The sequence below is a fragment of the Athene noctua genome, chromosome 4 (genome assembly GCF_965140245.1).
Source record: "Athene noctua chromosome 4, bAthNoc1.hap1.1, whole genome shotgun sequence".
Taxonomy (NCBI): domain Eukaryota; kingdom Metazoa; phylum Chordata; class Aves; order Strigiformes; family Strigidae; genus Athene; species Athene noctua.
The window spans coordinates 62,261,226-62,282,584 of NC_134040.1; the positions used below are offsets into that span (position 1 = coordinate 62,261,226).

General features: G+C 42.6%; 1 protein-coding gene across 3 annotated transcripts in view; it reads left to right on the forward strand.

Annotated features, from left to right (window-relative positions):
• Nucleotides 1-21,359, forward strand: part of UNC5C (unc-5 netrin receptor C) — a 273,379-nt gene that overhangs the window by 236,168 nt on the left and 15,852 nt on the right. For 2 of the 3 annotated variants that reach the window (XM_074905547.1, XM_074905548.1), the window contains 5 exons: nt 652-843; nt 2,110-2,454; nt 5,259-5,346; nt 14,309-14,477; nt 16,805-17,038. In XM_074905547.1, the coding sequence (XP_074761648.1) occupies nt 652-843; nt 2,110-2,454; nt 5,259-5,346; nt 14,309-14,477; nt 16,805-17,038 (1,028 nt within the window). The remainder of the gene's footprint in view (nt 1-651; nt 844-2,109; nt 2,455-5,258; nt 5,347-14,308; nt 14,478-16,804; nt 17,039-21,359) is intronic. The other variant, XM_074905549.1, reaches the window with a different exon arrangement.

The following is a 21,359-nucleotide window of genomic DNA, read 5'->3' on the forward strand; positions in this document are numbered from 1 at the left end:
TTATTTCTTGTGCTTGCTTCAGCTTTTATCCAAATACATACATGTTAATGCCAGTGATGGGAATTCAATGTTTGATTCTCTGCTTCGCTGGTTTATTTTTCTTAAATGGAAAAATGGCTTGACACATTATAGTTAAGAAAAAGGAAACTCAAGGATACATCCTGATATTCCAGGTATTCCATAGAAAATGCACTTTTGGGGGCTTTTTACTTTTTTTTAAATTAAAAATTAAGGCTTCTGAAGTTTAAAAACCCACAACGTTGTTTTTTTTTTTGTTGTTGTCAGATGAGCCACTAAATACCAATATTATGACACTATGTCACTAAGACATACTATTTTGTTTCATAGGGTCAATTTGCTTCATGAGACTGCGTCTGCAACATGTGTTGTGCTTAGTACTTCACAGCCTGGATACTAGATAGATGAGTTAGTAGATAGGAAAGAGTTAGAACAGAAGTTAGAGAGAAATCAAAGATCATTTTCCATCAAAAGGGCATAGACCTGTTATATAGCTTTGGAAATGGATTTTAAATTAACCTATAAAAAAAGGTAGTAAATATCTGCAGGAAACGAGAATAATAAGAATGTGTTTTCTTGAACATCCCTGTGGGGAGCACATTTCTTCAAGGTTCCTGGCCTCTCTCCTTCTAGCTGCTCCTGACTCAGATGATGTTGCTCTCTACGTCGGGATTGTCATAGCCGTGATCGTGTGCCTGGCTATTTCCGTGGTTGTGGCCCTGTTTGTCTATCGCAAGAACCACCGTGACTTTGAATCAGATATTATCGACTCCTCGGCGCTAAATGGGGGATTTCAGCCTGTTAACATCAAGGCTGCAAGGCAAGGTTAGTTGTCATTTCACTCCATGTTGACCAGTTCAGGGAGATGTTACAAAGTTATGGTCTTTTGAGCTGCATGAATGATATTTGCTGGATGCTTGTTGGCGCTTCATATAAAGGAGAAAGATTGTATCCATTTGTTTCTGGTGGTCAAGTGCTCAAAACCCACGTTGGGGTTTTTCAGATGTGCTCCAGAGCATAAAGCAGAGGAATTTAACTTATGAAGAGAGAGCATGAATGCGAGAGTGAAACACAGAGACATTTATGGAAATACAGATTCAGCTCAAATTTAAATCAAAGGCAAAACTCTGACAGAAACAATGGAGGCAGGATTAATCGCAGGAGTGATATTACAGTACAGTAATTCTACCACATCTTCCTCCCCTTTGTTTCACTAATAGCCTTTTTTATTGTGTCCTGTCTTCCACAGGCATAAATAGTAGTTTAAGAAGTACTGTGCTTTCAATAGACAATGCAGAAGAAGAACTTGCGGTAGAACATCATTTAATAATGACTATTTTTGTCCCTGGTGCATAACAGCCTGATTATTTCCACACTTCATTTGCCAGAAAAAAAACACGCTGAAGTTAGTGCTGGCTTTTCCAAGACCCATATTTAGGCTGTAGAGTTCCTCTTTTCTCCTGATATGTGTGCAAAAAGAATAAATTAAAGTAAGGGCTAAGATGACAAGAGAATTGTCATGTGGAAGGTTAGCAGAAGTGTCATTTTCTTTGCTGGGGATACTTTTAAAACAAATCTGCAGAAAGTGTGATGCAGGTACTAATCCCCCATTGCAGGGAGTCAGACACAGTGACTTTGTAGGTTTGTTTTGTCTTTTATTTCAGGAATGCTGTTGTTAGGCCAGTTAGATAAATTGGTTAATGATTCTCACTTCGCATTTAGGGAGGCAGGTACTAGTTAATAAAACTTGATCTACTGAGTATGGATAACCTCTTGCCCTGAAGCTAAGCATGTCATACTGGAAATCTGAGTGCAGCCTGGAAAAATAATCCCAGTGAAAAATCCTTAGACCAGAAACATGCTGTAATTTTGTGTGACAATTAGATTCCATAGCAGCTGGGACAACACAAGCCCTGGGAGTTTGCTGGAGAGATGTGTGGAAAAGGAGACTAAGGTCAGTCTGCAAGGACTTTGTGTATCTTAACTTTTGGTATAAATGCAAAATGCAGAATACAAACCCGAATTGTTACCCAGAAGAAAGTCATCAGAACAGAGAAGTAATATGGTTCTTCCTTCTCATCTCCAATGCAGACCTCCTGGCGGTACCACCAGATCTCACTTCTGCTGCAGCCATGTACAGGGGTCCTGTTTACGCCTTGCATGATGTCTCTGATAAAATCCCAATGACCAATTCTCCAATCCTGGACCCGCTGCCCAACCTGAAAATCAAGGTTTATAACACCTCTGGTGCAGTCACTCCCCAGGATGACCTCTCTGACTTCTCCTCCAAGCTGTCCCCACAGATTACACAATCTCTGCTGGAGAATGAGAACTTGAACATGAAAAATCAGAGCCTTGCTCGGCAAACAGACCCATCCTGCACTGCATTTGGGACCTTCAACTCTTTAGGAGGTCACCTAGTAATTCCCAATTCAGGTAGGTGCTAGCCATGTTGGCTTAAAGGCTCAGTTGTTTTGTATTTTCAAGTGGAGTTAGCTTGCTTTTACCAGGAAAAAGCAAGGTCACTCCTGGGACTCTGCCTTTTCTTTGTTCAGAACAAACAGATGTGTTTTTCTCCACATTCAGGTCTACCAAGGTACTTCAGGTATTCTTTTCAGAAAGTCCTGGCCACCTTTTGAGAAGAATATTGCAGGGTTCTTAGCCACTCTCTGAGACATGTGAGGTTTCAGCAGTTCCCTGTGTGAAATGAGATTCAGCATCTTTGACCTTTTCCTTTCATGCAGCTCTAGAAAAGGGACTGCAAGCCCTCAATCTTGTCATCACACATAAAAAGGACAAATTAATTAAAAAACAAATCGGTTGTTCCACTTCCAATTCATAGCAGACTGTGTGGTATTGAAGTAGGACAGCAGAATACTAATTTTTAGAAGGCTTTTTTCCTACACACATTACATACCCATGGAAAATAGGGCCCAAGAGTGTCTTTTCTGTATTTCTCTCCTTGTTATACATATTGTTGACTTGTTTTACAATTAGGAAAGAGGCAAACTGAGCAGCGAGTGCCTTTTGATGTAATTGCAAAGTGCTTCTCAGCCTTTCTCATACGGTACAAGGCCAGGCTGCCAAGCCCCCTTCAAGCCACCCAGGCACAGGGACAGTTTCAGAGCATCCATGGAGCTCCTAGACAGCCTTGGGATTGCTCAGGTCTCACAGACAGATTTTTTAGGTGAGCCATAGTGCTGTTTGGTTCCTAAATGAAGTGTTGACATTCAAAGGATGTGCAGCACCTAGATGTTTCCCATGGGTTTGGCATGCTAATGAAGAGCAACATTATCATCTAAACTGGGGTCAAATCAAATACATACAACACTGTATGTGAGGGATATGCAGGCTATATAGTGGTCATGAGTTCCCCTGCCCCGATTCTCTGGAGCTCTGTGTCCAGCTAGGACCACAGTACATGTGAGACAAGCTCACAACAACCTGACATGATAGCTCAAGGTTTCACAGCATTTCTGTCTTCCTCCTTTACATTATGTGTCAGCTCTTGAGCATTTTACAGCACAGTGCTCTGCCCAAGGAGATAGTGCCTACCCTTGTCTCCCATACCTTTGCTGGATTTTTTCTCATTTGTTGATGTTATGGAGAAAGCAAAATTCCTAGGTGGCCTAGGACCTAGGTGATTTCATCCTTCCAGGACACAACCCCACACTGCCCAGGAAGCAGTCAGAAGTGATTGGTGAGCAGTAGCCCTCCTTTATTAGTTACTGTGGAAGAGAGGGCAAACATAGCTATTAAGTGAAAGCTGAACTACCTAAATAAATCTGGTGCTGACTGCTGAGCAATGTTGAAAATTCGTGCTATACAATCCTGGATTTCACAATTCTCTAAGTAGCAGCTGAAGGTAGACATTAATACTCAAGTTTCTTATGCCATGGTGGTGCACATTGTCAGCAAAGTCTATTAGTCACATTTAATTCACATATATTAATAACAATTTGTAAAGGAGAAAAAAAGTTATTTATTGTTGTAATCCCTTCAAAATGATTAAAATAAGTTTTGTAAAATATACCAATCTGTCTACCATGACTGTGTATGCCTCCATGCTGCTTCTATATGTATGTATATTCTCCTAGATCAAAGCCTTTCATTTACACTATGCCTGACCTGTTACAGCTGAGAACATGTGCAGGTGAGGCCTGTAAAGAAACAAGTGTCAGAAAGCGTTCATGGAAAATGCTTTCCAAGCTAATCCCTCGCCTTCAAAGCCAGGTGTGGGACTGAGCCCCTGTACACCAACACATGGGAGGTACCCAGCATAACCAAACCAAGTATGCTAAAGAAAAGTGACAGGGCCTTGCAAGGTTTCTACAAGGCCTGTCTTGTGCATATGCATATATGTAAATAATCTGCCTGTAGGTTTATTTTCAGCTGTGTATTAATAATTGTATTAAAATCCTAGCCACTGATTTCCAGTTAACCCACATCTGCAAAGACAGCTGGCTGAGACGTGTCCAGCAGAGTGCAATAGCTGGCTCATGTGCTGTGTTTTTGTCGTGTAATGACAGGACATTTCTGAAATGACAGTCCTGTAAGAACAATGTTTTGTAACCAAGTGTGCAGCTAATCATCACTAAAAAGGACATTGAGCATACTTGCCCACATTTTTTTCAAGGTTGGATACCCAAATTTTGAGCCACTTTACAGGACTAGGCACACTCAAAATACCAAGAAGCCCAATTTTGCCTCCCTGGTAGTCTAAGTAGAAGCTGAGTGCATTAAAAGACAGGATGCCAGTCACAGAAGCCATCTTTCAGGAAACAACTAGTTCTTGTTGCTTCCTGGGACAGTGCTCCACTGCCTTTCTTTCCTGATTTTAATTAAATAAGAATTGCCTAGGGAGACATGTCCCATTACAGCTGTTGGAAATTTTAGTCAGAGTTGTTCGTTTTTCCGTCATTTTACAAGGTAAGCAGCAGTGTAACCATCTGTCTGCTCTTTAAATAAAATGAAAGGGAAGAAAACCCTCTTCTCCACTCTGTATTTCAGTGCTGACACACAGAAGGAATAAGAATAGGCCAGCTGACTGCCGGAGATGCCTGGGTTATAGTAAATACTTTTTGTCCCAAGTTGCTGAGGTTGTGTGGAGTCTGCTGGTGAGGTTGAGTGAAAATGTGGCATTGCAGGCTTCATCTTCTGCCTGTCCTGTCACTCTTCTTCACAGGCCCACTTGCCTCTTTTTTCTTCATTTTATCTTTTGTGTCTCTTCTGTTCTGCAGGAGTAAGCTTGCTGATCCCAGCGGGGGCCGTTCCACAAGGGAGAGTCTATGAAATGTATGTGACAGTTCACAGGAAGGAGAACATGAGGTAAAAGACTGCCTTTATTTGCTTGTGCATTAACAGAGGGGACAAATGTAGTAACTTAAAGACCTGTACTAATATGCTTAGACAAAGCCTACTGCGTTGAAGCTATTTGCTGACTTGAAGTAACGCGAGCAAAGACGAGGATAAACTTTGCCACAAAACCAGCTCAGACTTTTGCTTTTTTAACCAAGAGTTGCACTCTGCAGCAAGCCCTCAGGCCTGGGGGATACTGAATCATAGCCAGAAGCAAGGAAAATGTGCCAGCATGAGTTTGGTGCAGGATAGAAGATGTGAGGTAACCTTTTTATAACGACCCATGCTGCAGAGGTCAAAGGAGAGGAGGAGCAAGGTGACAGATGGGCTCAGCTGAGGGACAAGGTGAGGTGCCTGGGCACCTGGCTTGGAGATTCTCCTGTTAATAGTGAAGGTGAATTTTTATTTCACCCTTCAGGATCTTGTCTAGTCCATGCAGTGAAGAGGATGAAGCCAAAGTTTTTGGTGTCCTTCACCCCTCCTTGCTCCAAGGTGGAAGGAAGCACATAGTTGTCCTGCTTAGCCCCAGGCACTCTATGCCAAGGGCCACCCAGAGCCAATGCTGGGGTAACTCCTGTTGTTCTCACCTATTATCTGCATATGTGGCCAATTCATATTCTAGATCTTAATGTCTACTGAGTGATCTGGCACCTTTGGCATAAAAAAAAAAAAAAAAGAGATTCTGAAAAGGCCAAGATGCTGTTTGAAGCACTTTAAGTAAACCTAATGAAGAGAAAGGCAAGATCTTTGTCTGCAGAATGGACTCATGCACAAAGGCTGAATGGCAAATGTGAATCTAAGCAATCATTACACGGTACTTTGCCTCTTTCCCCTCCTCATAGCTAGATACATTTTTTGGCTCAGCCCCTTAATGGCTTTTACTATGTGCTAAGCCACAGCTGTTTATACACTGCGTGATATTGAACACTATTCTTCAGCTTGGTAGTCTTTCACCCATGCTAAAATAATCTGCTTAAAGAAAAAAATAAGTAACCCACACACATACCCTTTTGCATACATTATTCATGGCCTACTCTTTGAAAGTAGCTAATTGCAGCTACAGAAAAAGTCCCTCTGTTCATATCTAGTATTGATTGTATACCTATTACTTTTGGCTATGTTTTAAAGACAATTACAAACAGCACTGAAAAAGGACTCTCCTGCAGAAGGAAAAAAAAATAAAATCAGAGTGCATCCCCTGTTACTCAACTTGCCTCCAAATCTCTCTTTTTAAAAAATCCAATTCTTCAAAAAAATTTTTATTTCATTCCTAGGAGGAGCTATATGTGCAATTATTTTCTTTTCAGCCAGTCATAGAGGGAAACCCTCTCTCCTTATTCATGCAGCTGTGGACAACCAATGTCACATGCTAGTCTGGTTTATGTTCTTCAAGGGTCATAAAGTCTCCTCTGCATGTTTTGTGATAGCTGTTACTCAGCAGGTCTCATGGGGGGTAGAAGGATAAGTTAACCTGTATTGGGAAAAGCGTGGTTGGAGCTGTGTCGTCTGCCAAACTGAGCAAGTATAGTCAAGTACACTTGCAGAAGTGAAGGAAAAGATGTGAATCTTCACTTGCAATGAAGACTTTGAGAAGTTATTTCTTTCTCTAGGAGAGGAGAGCAGAGAATGGGCTGCCTTGGCCATGGGGCAGCAGAGCTCATCCTATTATATCATGGTGGTAATTGCTTTCTGGGCACAAATTTGATTACAGCAGTTTTTCAGCCCCAATCCAGCTTGCCAGGCTCTTCATGCTCATGGAAACCAACCACTTCTAGGACATTTAAAATGGAGCTTGTTGAGTGTTGTCTAAATCACTTGGAACTGAATATATACTGAAAAGGGCTTAAAACACTGCATGACTGTAACATTATCCCGTTATCTGCCTCTTTTCCCCGGGTGCTCAGGTGCAGAATGGGGTTGTTGGCAGCCAGCACCCAGCTGTAATGGTGTCCTGCTGCAGGACTGCATTACCGACACTTCACTTGCTGTAGCAGAGCTGCAGCTCAGTCAAAGCCTCTTTATCTGACTGCATGGGCCACAGATGTTGCTTCATATAATTGGAGTCATATGGGTACCACAAGTTAGTGTACGGTGAAATTATTTTTTAAATCCGCTGCTGCACTCTTACAGCACTCCAGCAGAGAGTGATAGACCACAATAAGGTCTATCTGCAGATATTTGCTTTTGTGGCCAAGTGGTAACTGGAGTGTGTTCAATAAATCCCATGAGACCCTATATTTATTTTTGTGAGCACTGTGTAAATGTGTATGGTTTGAAAAGTCCTGTCATGTGTTGATGTAGTTTGGAAGGGGACATATAGGAAACTATAAAATGGGTGTTATAATTGGAAATGAAGGCAGACTCTTTTTCTTGATATACAACCACCACTGAGGTGAGAATGTGGTCACCCTAGCACTACCCTAAATAGAACCATTGCAGCAAAAGAGAGGCGTACCATCACAACTGAAGTATCTCCAGCAACTTAAGATTTAGCTCACACTTTGTAGGAATATGAAACAACTTCTGACCAGCCAAGCTGAAACAGGAAATCTGTTATCCCTCATAGTACTGCAAATTCCCCTTTTCTTTTCCTTCCTTTGTTTTCCTAATATATTTGCCCAGTTAGTCTCTGAAATCTGTAGTACAGACATTTGAGAGACTTCATAACCAAGTAATATCACTCTTTATGTTGCCTTGCAGATTGGCTAGGAGAGCTTTCTGAGACACAATTTATTCCATTTCATATCCATCAAAGCATGTGAGAGCAGGAGGGTCACCCTAAAAGCATTATGCTTCTGTGGTGAATTGGGGTTCTGATGGTTTTCAGTGAACACCACTTGGAGGCAATTGTTTTCTCTAAGTGTGTTAGCATGCTTGTGGCACAGTGGGTTTTCTCTTTTCCTAGACTAATACTCCAGCAGGCTGTTTTTCCTGCTCCTGCACTGCAAGCTCATCCCCACTCTGGCAGTTATTTGGGGCAGGATGGATGGCAAGCAGCTACCAGCCTCTGATCCCTCACTGGTGTGTTGTCCTCATGGAAAGGTCCATGTACTTTATGAAGTGGCTACAGTGGAGGAAAAGATATCTGTGTGTGTTTGTACATGTATATGTATACATGTGTGTATATATATAACTGAAAAAATGACATGCCTAGAAGACTATTTCACAGCTGCTATCAGACAGGTTTCTGTCTTGAAGCTTTTTCAGTGGTGATCAGATGCTCTTTTCCTTAGTCTGGGGAAGTATCACGGACTTTGAGATTTGCAAGAAGGGGTACCTTCTTGAGTTGTGGTTTCACCTGTAAAATATACACTTTGCTGTGACCAGTACCTGGCAAGAGCCTGTTCCCACGAGCATCTGTGAGAGCCTAGGTCTTACATGACTAAGGATTAAATAGCGTGAGTATAAACCCCCAACCTTCTGGATTTTCTTGACTGCCTTAGGTTAAAAAACAAATTTAGCTGTGAGCTAAATTAGTGGAGCTGTGTGCTTCCTTCAGAAACATCTGGCACTGGTCAGTGCTAGACAAGGTCTGGGTCTTGATGGACCACTGGTTTGATCTTGTATGGCAGTTTCTGTGTTTCTGTGTGAACCCCTGCCGAGCTTGCACAGCTTTACGTGGAGCTACTCTTGCATACTCAAATTAGAAGCAGGAACTGCACTAAATATGGCACAGTGAAGGACACTCCTGTGTAATCCATCACCCAGGAGGGTATGCAAATGAGAGTGGATGTCGCTGTGCCCAAAAAATGTGACAACCCTGAAAACAGAGCCAGCAGATCTCCTGAAAATCTTGATGGAAGACACATATAAATTGTGCAACTTCCAAATTAGCTACCTTAAAAGAGAGAAGGATTGCGTGAGCCTTGTCAGGATTTGGATCAGTGGCTTCATAGCATATGTGTAGACTTTATATTAAAGTCACGCAGCTGATCAATGAGTTTGATCCAAGGAACAATGTTGCCTTTTTCACCAGTAAACTCTAAGCTTAGTGATGTGAAATAAAAGAAATTGAAGTCTTCCGCATCTCATTTCTCCACCTTCCTTCTGCATCTCAGTTGCATAAACAAAATTACTTTGCAACTCCAGTAGACAATTTCATGAAGTGCCAGTCACCATAATTGAAAAATTCAAAATAAAAAAGACCAGAGCATGAGGAAAAGGGAAGGAAAACTTTTCAGGTAATTTTTCTTCTAAAGATAGACTGGCAGAAGAACCAAGGTCAGTCAAGAATGTTAAGTTTGAAATTTAAGAAAGAACATGTATTAAAAATAAAGCCCTAGCAATGAAAGGAGAAATAACATGTCTTCCCTCTGACTCTTGGCTAAGCTGTGTAGAAGGGTTGCCATCTGTTGCTGTGAGCTAGCCATTCCTCTCTCCCTGCTCCGTTCTGTGCTTTTTGAGCTTCTGTGATTGCCTGTAACATCTACTTATAGTCCCAGGGAACACAATGTAGGCCCACTGAGGAGCGGAGATTTCCCTAGTTGTGCTCACATCTGCTGTGTGACAGCTACCTTAATTAATATGGTCTGTCTTATTACAGGGAGACAGTTTTGAATGAGTAATCCCATTAAAAACGCAAATTTGATTGTGAAGGGACCAGATATAATGAGTAAAAGTTTGCTTTTAAATAAAAGTTGATTGTTCTTGATAAGGGGTGTGGGATGGGTCAACATCTAAAAATATGTGAAGACCTTTCAGTTACTGTTAGTGCCTTTCAAAAGCAATGCTAAACAGGGCATTCAATTTTAGTCTCAGTCAGATCTTTGTCAAATAAAAACATCTCTTTTGCCTGCATCAAGTGACTTTGGAGTCATACAGCTGAATGCCCTGTCTCATCTAATAAATTGACCCAAGACTGCTGCAAGCCTAAAGTAAAGCACATATGTGGATGGGTTTTGGGGGGTTTAGGGTTCTTTTTCGGATAAGAGCCTAAAAGTAGGTTCTGACCCATAGTTTTGAAGATGTCTGCTCACAGATCTTTTTGCTTTAGAGGAGATAACTCCCTTGCTCTATGTGTTGTTCTGTGCTTGTGTTTGTGCTGTATCTACTCCGATCTATAACACAGAAACCACAATATTCAATCATAACAGGCACTTGCCTAGGCCAAGATCCTGGCTTTTCTGGTGCTGCATTATCTGCTCCAGGAGAAGGAAGAAAATTGCTTGTAATGAATGACTACACAATAACTTGTCTTCAGGGGAATTTGTTGTTTACTAATTCCATCAATGAGTGTTGGGTTTATGCCTTGAAGCAGAAAGATTAATACCTCTTGTATAATATATCTTGTCTACCGCATCTGTTTCTGTTCTCATTAGCTACAGTAAGGCATAATCCTTTTGTTTTAAAACGGAAATTGGAAGCAGTGAGAAATAAGAAAAGATCTGTCAAGAGATTTTTGTTCCTTTTTCCTGTCAGTTGTCATAGGGTACCTCTCAGTTGTATGTGCCATTGCATGGTTTAGACTCCTTCCTCTGGGTTTCAGGTGTTTATTTCGAGATTACACTGTGGTCCCTAAACACCCTGATACCTGCAGTCACTTTAGAACTGGTTAGAGAGGGGAATATCACCTCAGCGTGCTCTGACATGCTTTGTCCCATGCAGCCCCATAAATCAGATTTGTTTTTTGCCACTGTATCACATTACAAGTTGAAGCTAGCTGCGTCTCCAGTGAGTGAGCTCACCTGAGATCTTTTTCACTTTTATTGCTTTCTTTGCTACTAAATAACTATGTTTAGAACTTGTTTTGCTCCAGCAGCATGAACTGCTGTACAATTAATAGAACTTTTTTTCATACCCATATTTTTACCCTCTCTGAATCTTTTGCATTATTTTCTGGTTCTCATTGTTACTTGCAATAATTCCTTATTAATTGTTTGTAAATTTAATGATCGTGTTGCTATTTGCATTGTCTTGTACAATGTGAGTAAAAATTCTGGCCTCACAGTGGTCAGAGAGAGGTTTAGTATGGACTACAATAGAGCTGGGATTTAGCCTATTCAGTAATATTGAGCCCTGTTTCACACCACTCAAAAACTTCTCTTCAACTCATTATATCCCAGTTTTTAAGGGTTTATCTGTACAAGGTGGATGGTGGAGAGTCACTGGGACCGACAGCATTCAGTAACTTTGGGGTGCCAGACTCAGGTGCATGTCTGGTTGGCAATTTGGGACTGCGAAGTCAAGCACCCCTGCAACTGGCCCGTTTTTCTGCTCTTCACTCATCAGAGTGTCCTGTGTCACAAATAGTCAGGTCAGGAGCATGCATATCTCATCCACTTGGCAATAGATCTCATAAGTCTGGTAACATAGATGCTGTTTGCCAACTTGGGGAAAAAAAATACTAAGCCTTGCTATTTTTTGCATGTCCTCTGTATATTTATACCTGCTTCCCATCTCGCTTGCTGATTGTGCAGTCTGGAGTGCCTCCTGATTTCGTGTTCTGCATCATTTTTTATACTTGTGTTAATCGGACATAAAATGTTGTGGCACAGAATCATGCCCTCCATCAGAGTCCTAAAATTTAACAGCTAACAAAATTTTGTCATGGAGCAGTGACTAAACTTCATTTTACTTTGAGACAATTTTAGGTTGTATGATTTATCAGTACCATATTATTTTAATGACCTTTTGGCTTTTTTTAACCATATGCATCAGTGCTCAGATTCTTGCTGATTTTAACTCATTTTTCACCTGAAAGGCATTGCATGAATTATTTTATGGCAATCATGATATATTCCCTCCTATATTCTTTTTGACTGCTGGTTTTGTAATTCAGTCCAAAAAACTATGATAACTTGTATTTTTTTTCTTGCTTCCTCATGGGTCAGTAGTCTTTTAGATGAAGTTAGGTTAACCAGATGATTAAATCTATAGCTTGTCATATCTGTAGCTTTCCAGACAAATATTGTAATTTTGAAAGATCTTTCTCATAGGACATTATGTTTTTTGAAATTTCTTGAATTAAACTGTAGGAGAGAGTTCAAATGTCCATTAATGCACAAGGTAGATGACCATTAAAAAACACCACACTGTAAGTGTTTTTAAGCCTCTTGTTTTTTCTTATGAAAAAAAACTGAAGTAAATGAGTCTGAAGAATAAGCAATATTTTAGTTAAAAACTGCCCAATTATTTATTCAGTTCAGTCTTCCAAGAGAGTGATCCCTGATCTTCACAATCTGAATCCAGAGATCCCTACCGCATGCAAGAGGAGCTGCACTAAGTACTCTATCTGCTAGTGTTTAATTTCTTTTGTGCATTGTTTGTCAGGCTAAAATAACCAGCATACTACATGATAGCTGTCCAGATTGTTATACTTTACATCTTTTCTGAAAGGCAGCTATATCACAGCTGTTTATTTCCAGTCCACGGCTTTTCAGAAACAATTGTTAAGTCATTTAGTAAACTCATCAGTTAATTTCCACAGATGCATATCATCTGGATTTACTGATTTGCATAGATTTAAATTTTCCATGACAAACCTTTTTTTTTCTCGAATGTTATAAAAACCTCCCTCAACATTTGTAGCAACAAGAGATACTTTTCAAAAGTGCTTTGTCCCACTTCGAAAAAGGATTTCTCAAAAGTTTGTCTTTTATTTTCTGTGAGATTAATGGAATATTCAGGGCTAATTAAGGTGGATGAAATTAGGATATGCCTCTGGGCATATCTTTTCCAAAATAGGTGCAATAAATTGAATATTGAAACAGCTTCTGTCCTGATTTTACCTCCTTCTTGGAAATGTTATCTAAGATTACAGCTACTGGTTTGGCTTTTTCTTTTGGTGAAGGCAAAGACTTGCAGAAATAAACAGTATTTAATGTTGTCTCAACTAAGTAAGACCAATACAGATGTAAATACAAGTATTTGTGAATGCAACAAAGGATTGAACCCTTAGCCAGAGCAGAGGATGGGAGGTCTCATGTGTAGATCTGGCATTTAAGTGCAGATCACATTGAACACTTTTAATCTCCCACTTGCTGGTTTCTGGATCATGAATTTGCCCTCTGTATTATTTAGGAAGGCAGTTGATGAGGCACATTCAGCTGTATTTGTCATACACCAGATGTCGGGATAGTTAAAGTCACTCATGCTTCCTCTGTTTTTAAGCTCCTCAGCAGTTGGTCTGGGATAGTTTACGCATACAGACTTGCACACGCGCGTGCACGCGCACACACACACACACACACTCCGTCATTTGCAAACTACAATGTATATGTATCCTAAATATTTATATGATTTCCCGTAACATCCATTCCTAGTGACTGGCAGCAAGCGCACTGGACAATACTGGTATTTTTAACTCAGCCGCTCTGGGTTATCATTAGGAATCTCAGGCTTTGCGAATGTGTTTTGCCCTCTGCACTATTTCTTACCATCCCTTCACCCTTCCTCCCCCGGTGTCGGTAACACCTGCTCCCCACAGGCACATTTGCAATAGCCATTCTTGTAGATCTGAATGCTTTTTAAGTAAAATGGAGTGTCAGTGGGTTTGATGATGACTCTGAACTCAAACTGCATGTCTCAGATGTGCTGTATACCACTTACGAGGTTACAGGCATGCTCATTAGTTTGTTCTCGTTCTCTGTTCCTCAATTTTCTCTGTCCAGACAGTAAATAATTCTCACACATGGTGCTTACAAGAGTCACTGTTCATCTTTGTATGCTGCTAAACAACTGCCAAATGCAGCAGCCACCTAAACCTGAATTTTGACAAATGAATGATATTGGGGAAAAAAAAATTCGGGGATTTCTGGGGGAAAAAAAAAAAAAACAAAAAACAAAAAAAACCCAGACAAAACAAACCCACCCATTCTTTCCTTGCACGGTCCTTTATTTGAAGATAAGGATTTTTTTATTTTCATATACCTGAATGTTCCTTTTTGACTTTTTCAACTCACTTACCATGTCCATCTTTCTGTCCCCTTGTCAGGCCGCCTGTAGAAGACAGCCAAACTCTGCTGACGCCGGTGGTGAGCTGCGGTCCACCAGGAGCCCTGCTAACCCGGCCCGTCATTTTAACCATGCACCACTGTGCAGAACCAAACACGGAGGACTGGCAGATCCAGCTGAAGCACCAGGCTGCCCAGGGGCTGTGGGAGGTGAGGCTCCAGCCTGTGTGCTCAGTGCATGTAGGGCTCTCTGCTAGTCCTTCAGCTGCCTTTCCAAACAGGGTTGCCAGTATTTTGGGTTTTCTGTGTGAAATACATGGCTGCTACAAGCAGGCAGGAGTGCCCTTCAACACCAGGTGTTTAAACTGCCCAATGCCCATGCAGAGATGGTGTCTTGGGGCAGTTTGGTGCCTCCTAGTTTTAACTATTTTCCAAGAAATAGCCTTCATCACAGGATTTTGGCACTTGAGCTTTTGGTTGTGGCAGGATATTGTGCTGAAGTCATGGGGACAGAAGGAAGAGAAAAGGCAAAATAAAAAGGCTGAAAATAATTTCTGACTAGGCTCTAGAAATAAGGAAATGGTTTTTCACAGATTAGTTTTCTCTCTCCTGGTTTACAGTCTGTAGTTTTCAAGAAAGTGAAAATAATGCAGCAAATGTCTTGTTTCAGCACCAAGACCTTGCCCAGCTTAATAGAATGTATAGGCCTTATCTTTAGGCCTTATCTTTCTTTCATTTTTCCCTCCTAAAATGTTATTGGTGGAGCATGACTTTGACTCAGTTCATGTAGCCAGGATCCAACTCTGCACCCTGTGAACTCAGGGGAGCTGCATAAGTGTTGGCTTGGTGGGAGCCTGGGATGGTTCCTTGCCAGTCATGCAGCAGAAGGATGTCCCGGACAGGGTGGCAGAAGGATCTTCCACTGTAACTGGAGCATAAAGTGATGCTTTTGATCAGGCTGGGCCATCCTGGCAGAGCCCTCCTCTCCAGCCTTGTGCTTCTAGGAACCTACTGCCACCAGTTTGGTCTCACATAATTAATTTGGCAAGGGCACCTTCTCCTACCAGTAGGTTTAATAAGGTCAGGGTGGATTTTGAAGGGAGTTGAGCTGACAGCAACAAGAGTGCTGTGTCCGGCATTGCCTTCAAAAGGCTTTTGCAATTTCTCCCTGCTTGTGGCACCAGCTCTTCCTCGTGCTGGGAAGAAGCATGCAGCAGACACGGGTCTGTCTCGCCAACTAATCTGCACCCCACTGACCTGACTCTTGGCACGGCACGTATGTTCCTTATTTGTGTCTGTGTGTTACTGGCACCTCTTCATTTTCTCCCCCGTCCTCCTCCTGCCCTTGACAGAGTAGTTGCTCCTCTGGCAGTGCACACACTCTGGTGCTAGCACAGCCTCCACAGCGGCAACAGGGTCCCTGACCATCGCATGGTGGTTTTTTTCCTTTGCTCAGTTCACACACAGGCACGCGCACACACACACACACGTGTGTGCACACCCCTGCACAATCACTCAGGGTCAGCACCTCCTGCCAGAGCCCGTTGCTGGCATGGCCGTAGGGAGGTACAATCAGAGCTGCAGCACCTTGCCCTTCAGAAGGATTATGCCACCCCTGAAAACATGGCACATTTACCTTTCCTGAGACTAGGGGGCCTGCACTTAATGCCAAATTTCAGTTGAGCCCACTGCTGCTCAGCTGCCAGACGCATACATTGTGCTGCAGACCTGCAGGCAGCGGGAATGAAACAGATGAGTTGCACTGAGCATCATGTGGCCTGTAGTGGCTTTGCAAGAGGTGGCTGTCATCCATTGCTGCCTTTTCCCTTCTGCTCTCTCTCAAAGCCATTCAAAGCACTTTGTGTTGTATGCAGGATATTACACGCAGGGTTGAATAGAGAAATTATCAGGGGAGCTGTTTTCCTATACGCACAGGGTGAGGAGGTTGTCTGCATTCAGGCTGTATGTTTTTTTTGTCTTCACCCTGCAATCTCATCACAGAGGATTATTCTGATGGAGCAACAGGTGATATTTCATGTAGATGTGGCATTTGGCCATTGTAGAGGTTACTTCGCTTCCTTGAGCTTTTATAAGTCCTTATTGTCATGCTTAGGAAGTGAAGGGTGGTTATTTATTCAACACATCTGCAACTGGTGATTTTAAATCATGGTCACCAAATGATTAGTTCTGCAGTATCTTTTTCAATAAAGTATTGGTGATATTCTCATTATTTGCCTAACTCTGCCCAGGACTTTAAAAGCGGCTGCAGGGTCCAGAGGAAAGAGTTACAAGTCTTAGGGGACTGAGGACAGGAGGAGGTTTCTACCACTGTCATCACCACCAGCAACAGAGAAATCATAACCTCCCTATGCCTATGCAGGAGAAAAGCCAGAAGCAGGAATTTTAAATCTTGACTAATCTAAGATGCAAACAGCAAGAACTTTGTCCATCATCCAGGCTTGAGAGGGGCATTGCTGTCTCAAAGGACAGCAGCTCTGAGGGATCAGGAGCTCTAACTTGGCCTCTTTCTCCTTTAGGATGTGGTGGTGGTCGGGGAGGAAAACTTCACCACTCCATGCTATATCCAGCTGGACCCAGAGGCCTGCCATATCCTGACAGAAACCCTCAGCACATATGCCTTGGTGGGACAGTCAATCACCAAAGCAGCAGCCAAACGTCTCAAACTGGCCATCTTTGGACCGCTGTCCTGCTCTTCGCTGGAGTACAGTATCCGGGTCTACTGCCTCGATGACACACAGGATGCCCTTAAGGTGGTTGCTCTTTTGCTCACATTCCCTCTCCCTCTCAGCTCTCACAGGACTGCAGTCATAGCAGTGACTAGACCCTCTGCTCCATGTATTCCTGCTCCCTGAGTTATTTTTCTGATGCAAAGAAGAGCTTGGCAGCAAGCTGCTGTTTCACAGTTTAACCCCCACATGCCATAAATCGTCCTTTGCATAGGGATCTCACACTATTTTCTGCCCACCAGTCTTTTTTCCTTTGTTTACCTGTATCATATCCTGAATCCTAAGATTTTTGCATTATTAAAAGGCCATAAGGTACAGGGGGCTTCATGCGTTATTCATGTATTTTTAATGCTAAGTGCCAGCTCCCCAGAGATGAGGAAACATAGAAATGCTTCTTTGTAAATAGTTGATAATGATAAAAGAAGCTTCTGGGCTGTTAATCACTGCCTGCTTTCATACTGCTTTATTACACCTCTTCGCATGCAGCTTTTTGTGTTGGGAATTCACAACTGAAATAAACCAAAGCTGTTGCTATCTCTAACTGTATAACCTTACTCTCACTGCATAATTCTGACATGCACACAAACACGCACTCACTACATACAGATGAGCGATAGGTAACCACACTTGCTATTTCCCTTTATAAATACCTGTATTTATACAGATGGTATCTATAATAGATGCACTTGTGAAATATATATCTCCAACTGCACATGTAAGAGTGGAGGTTATTAAAATGTGGAGGTTTTTTTATTTTTTTCATAGCCAGTCCTAAATGCCTCTTTGCAGCAAAACGAATTCAAAGCCTGTCTAAACAGACTCATCCTGATGCTGTATATGCTTTTGTTTCCTCATCTCCACACGGGAATTATTGGGATTTAAACCCGCATACACAGTCTGGGAGAAGTTTGTGTTGGTTAAACTGGCATCTTCCATCACTGCGAATGGCACACTCTGTTTTCCTCCCCAGTCCTACCTGATATCAAGTCCTGCCTGCCTAGACTTTGCTGGGGGAATACTCTTTTGCTATATGTAAGAAAGGCAGTCAAATTTAAGGGTTGAAACAGGCATATGCTCCCTCCCAAACAGGGAGCTTGGCCTCTGTCAATGCATTGGTGCGATTAGGGTTTTAGAAACATTTATTTTCCCCGGTCTGAGTTCCCTTTTGTTTTTCCTCTTTAAAAAAAGTGAAAAGGATCTTTCATAGTGATCAGGCTTCAAAAGTCCTGACAGTTTTATGCCTGTGCTGTGTAATACAATTTTCCACGGGTTCGTCAAGGCCTGAGGTAATAATAAGTGAGTCGGAGGGGCCTTGGACAGACAGCTAATGCAGTCAGAGCTGGGGGAATCCAATTAGGTGTTACTCAAGAGCTATTGGGTTTTTTCTAATTGACTGTGGGCAGAATTGTGAGGTAAAGTTAACCTGATTTGGTGTGTTTGGAAGGGGAGCAGGCCAGTCCTTGGGCTCCTGCTGCAGGTAGACCCCCAAAGTGAACTTGTAATTTGGTGAGGAAAGGTGAACGAAGTCAGGCAGCCACCATCCCACTTGTACCCACTACTTTTTTTGCAGCAAAGTACATGCATTTTCATTTTCTTCTTTTTTTGGCACATTTACCCCAAGACAGGAAGGCCACATGTGGGGTTCAAGACCCTGCTATAATAGCTGGTGGTTTACAGGAGGACAGGCACACATACTTGGTGGCCACAGACAAATGTATTAATTGTACTTCTTTGGAAATTAAAGGTCTGGAAAGAGAAGGTTTAAGAAAAACGAACCTGGTAAACTAGCTGTAGTTGAAAGTGTTGAGCATGGACCAGTGTGTATGAACCAGTGTGTAGAAACCAGCCCTGTGCGATGGTGTTGTGTAGGCTCAAACTAGGGCTGTGTAGAAAGAAAAAAAGGTTGAGGTGTTTGCCACATGCTTTTACAACAGCTGGCACCGCAGCAGCCCTAGCCATGCCGGGAGGAGGTCCCTGGCACTGCCATATTGCCGTAGGGAAGGCATTCACCAGGAAATTGCTTCTGGCTGTGTGGGACAAGGCATGCAAATGGGGCTGGGCCAGCGGGTCTTGAGATTAAAAGTAATTTGAAGAGGGTGGGAAAGTTGTAGGCAGCAAGCAAGGCACCAGCTGCACCGTCTCAGTGTCTCAGGGCTGGCTGCTCCAGGCAAGACACAGCAAGAGGAGGGAAGAGCCGCGTGAGATGTTCCCACATTGGGATGTCTGAAGTTTGAAAGAGCCTTTGTAGGGGATTATGTGCTTATTTTAATAGGCTACCAAATGCATTCTGTTATTATTTACAACTAGGAATGAGTATGCCATATGCTGAATGTGTCCTAACAGCCACCGAAGGAAGACAAGCAGTTGCGGTATAAAAGACAGTGCAGTATTTATCCAGCAGGCTTTTCCCTCTCATCATGCAGAGTAAGCGCTCACAGCCGAACCGCCAGTGCCCACAGTACAGTAGGGAAGTGTAATGACTTGTCATCAATAAGGGCTCAGTTATTGTAGGAGCATCTTGGCAGTATTCCTGGGGCTGTGGAGCAGTGGGCTCAGCGCTGATCATGCGTGCAGCATCCTCTGCCCTGCAGGGTCCTGAGCCACCTGGATGGGGTGCTCACAAAAACACTTTTTGGGGAAGGGTGAGGGTAGCGATGACCTTGAGCACCAGCCTCTTTTTCAGAACTGATTTTTGCACTTAGGGGGGATGCCCAAATTAGTCTACTGTAAAAAAAGAAAGTAATAATATGATAACTGTAAAGAAATCCAGCTGCTTTATTCTCATCTGTTTATTCACGTATGGCTTTGACATTGAGGTATGTGAGCTGCATGTGGCAGTGTGGCGGGGGCTGAGCAGCCTCGCACACGAGGGATGAGTGAATGATTTCAGGCTGTAGCAGGGTGGCATCCGCCAACCTGCCTTGTGCTGCACAGTAACTGTCCTCCAAAAGAAAGGTAAAAAAGGCATAAGAGGCATCTGATCTTCTCTCAGTTATTTAATGTGTATTCTTCCCTCTAATGAAGAAAGGCAACAGCTTAGACTGAACACTGTTGCCTGCCTGTGCCCCGTTAATGAGGAAGCCCTTTCCAAATATAGATAGTGGCTGTCCTCGTGGCACTGATATTGGAGGGATACCTTACACAGCTCCATCTCCTAGGAAGAACATAAGGACCTGAGTCCCATCTCACAGGAGTGATGAGAGGTGATGGGGAGGGTGGCCGGAGCCACCTCAGCATGGGGCAAGCAACACATAGCTGTGATTTTGGCTCAGGAGGGCATAGAGGCTCCAGCCAGCAGGATAAGCATTGCTCTAAATAAAATGCCGTATGGCCAGAGCCAGCCTGCAGGTTTGAAGGGCTGTGCAAATCATGGCTGTAATTAATTCTGAATTAATTAGCTGAGTAGCGTGGGAGAAGCAGGGGCTGCTTGGCATCCTCCAGTTGGACCGTGTAGAAGGGCTGTGGTGACCAAGGGTGGTTACCAAAGTGGGATATTGAAACTAGACACCCAGATGTGATGGGTGGGATGGTGCAACATTATGCTGCAATGTAGTGCAGCCCCACAGCATTGCAGCTCCCAGGGCTGGCGCTGCAGGAACAGGAGCAGCCATTCAGCCCCTGAGCCCTGTGTGTCTAAGAGGTGACGTCTGCAATTAGCTCATGTAGTGCCATGAAGTTGTCTTCTGGCCCTTACAGGGAGGTAATTTGGACATAATGAAGATCTATAGTAATCAGATAATTAATATCGATTGCTCTTTAGACATCTTGACAAGGTAATTAGGGAGCACTGGAAAGAAGCTGTAACTGATTCATTGGCATAACCTTAATCTAAAAGGTTTCCTGATTTTGTTTCTTTTCCTCTAATGGCTGATAAACTAACATAATTTTAGCTTCAGTATCTGCCAGGTGCTGGGCTCACCAGGCACAGGGGCTTTTCTTGTGTGCTAACTGGATCCTGAACATGATCAAGAGCAGCTTGTTTTGTGTGCCCACATACTCCTTGAGTGTTTTCACTCTGTGCATGATTGGCTTTAGCCACATGAGACTGGTTGGTTGGGTGGATCTTGTAATTAAATATGACTGAGATTGGCTGTTTTGATTTCTGATGGGGCTCATGTAGGTGCCTTCATACATGCTTCTTCCATGTGGACTACAATTAGGCTGCTTTTAGGCGATGGTCCACTGTGGTCTCATTAGTTACAAGCATATATTTATTTTTAGCTGCAGAAAATGACCAGACCCATGGCTTACTAGCTTTTAATTACAAGATCAATATTTCAGTATTCATATGTACAGAATGCTCCATCACAGTGTCTTGCATTGTTTTGATACCATCCAGCTTGAC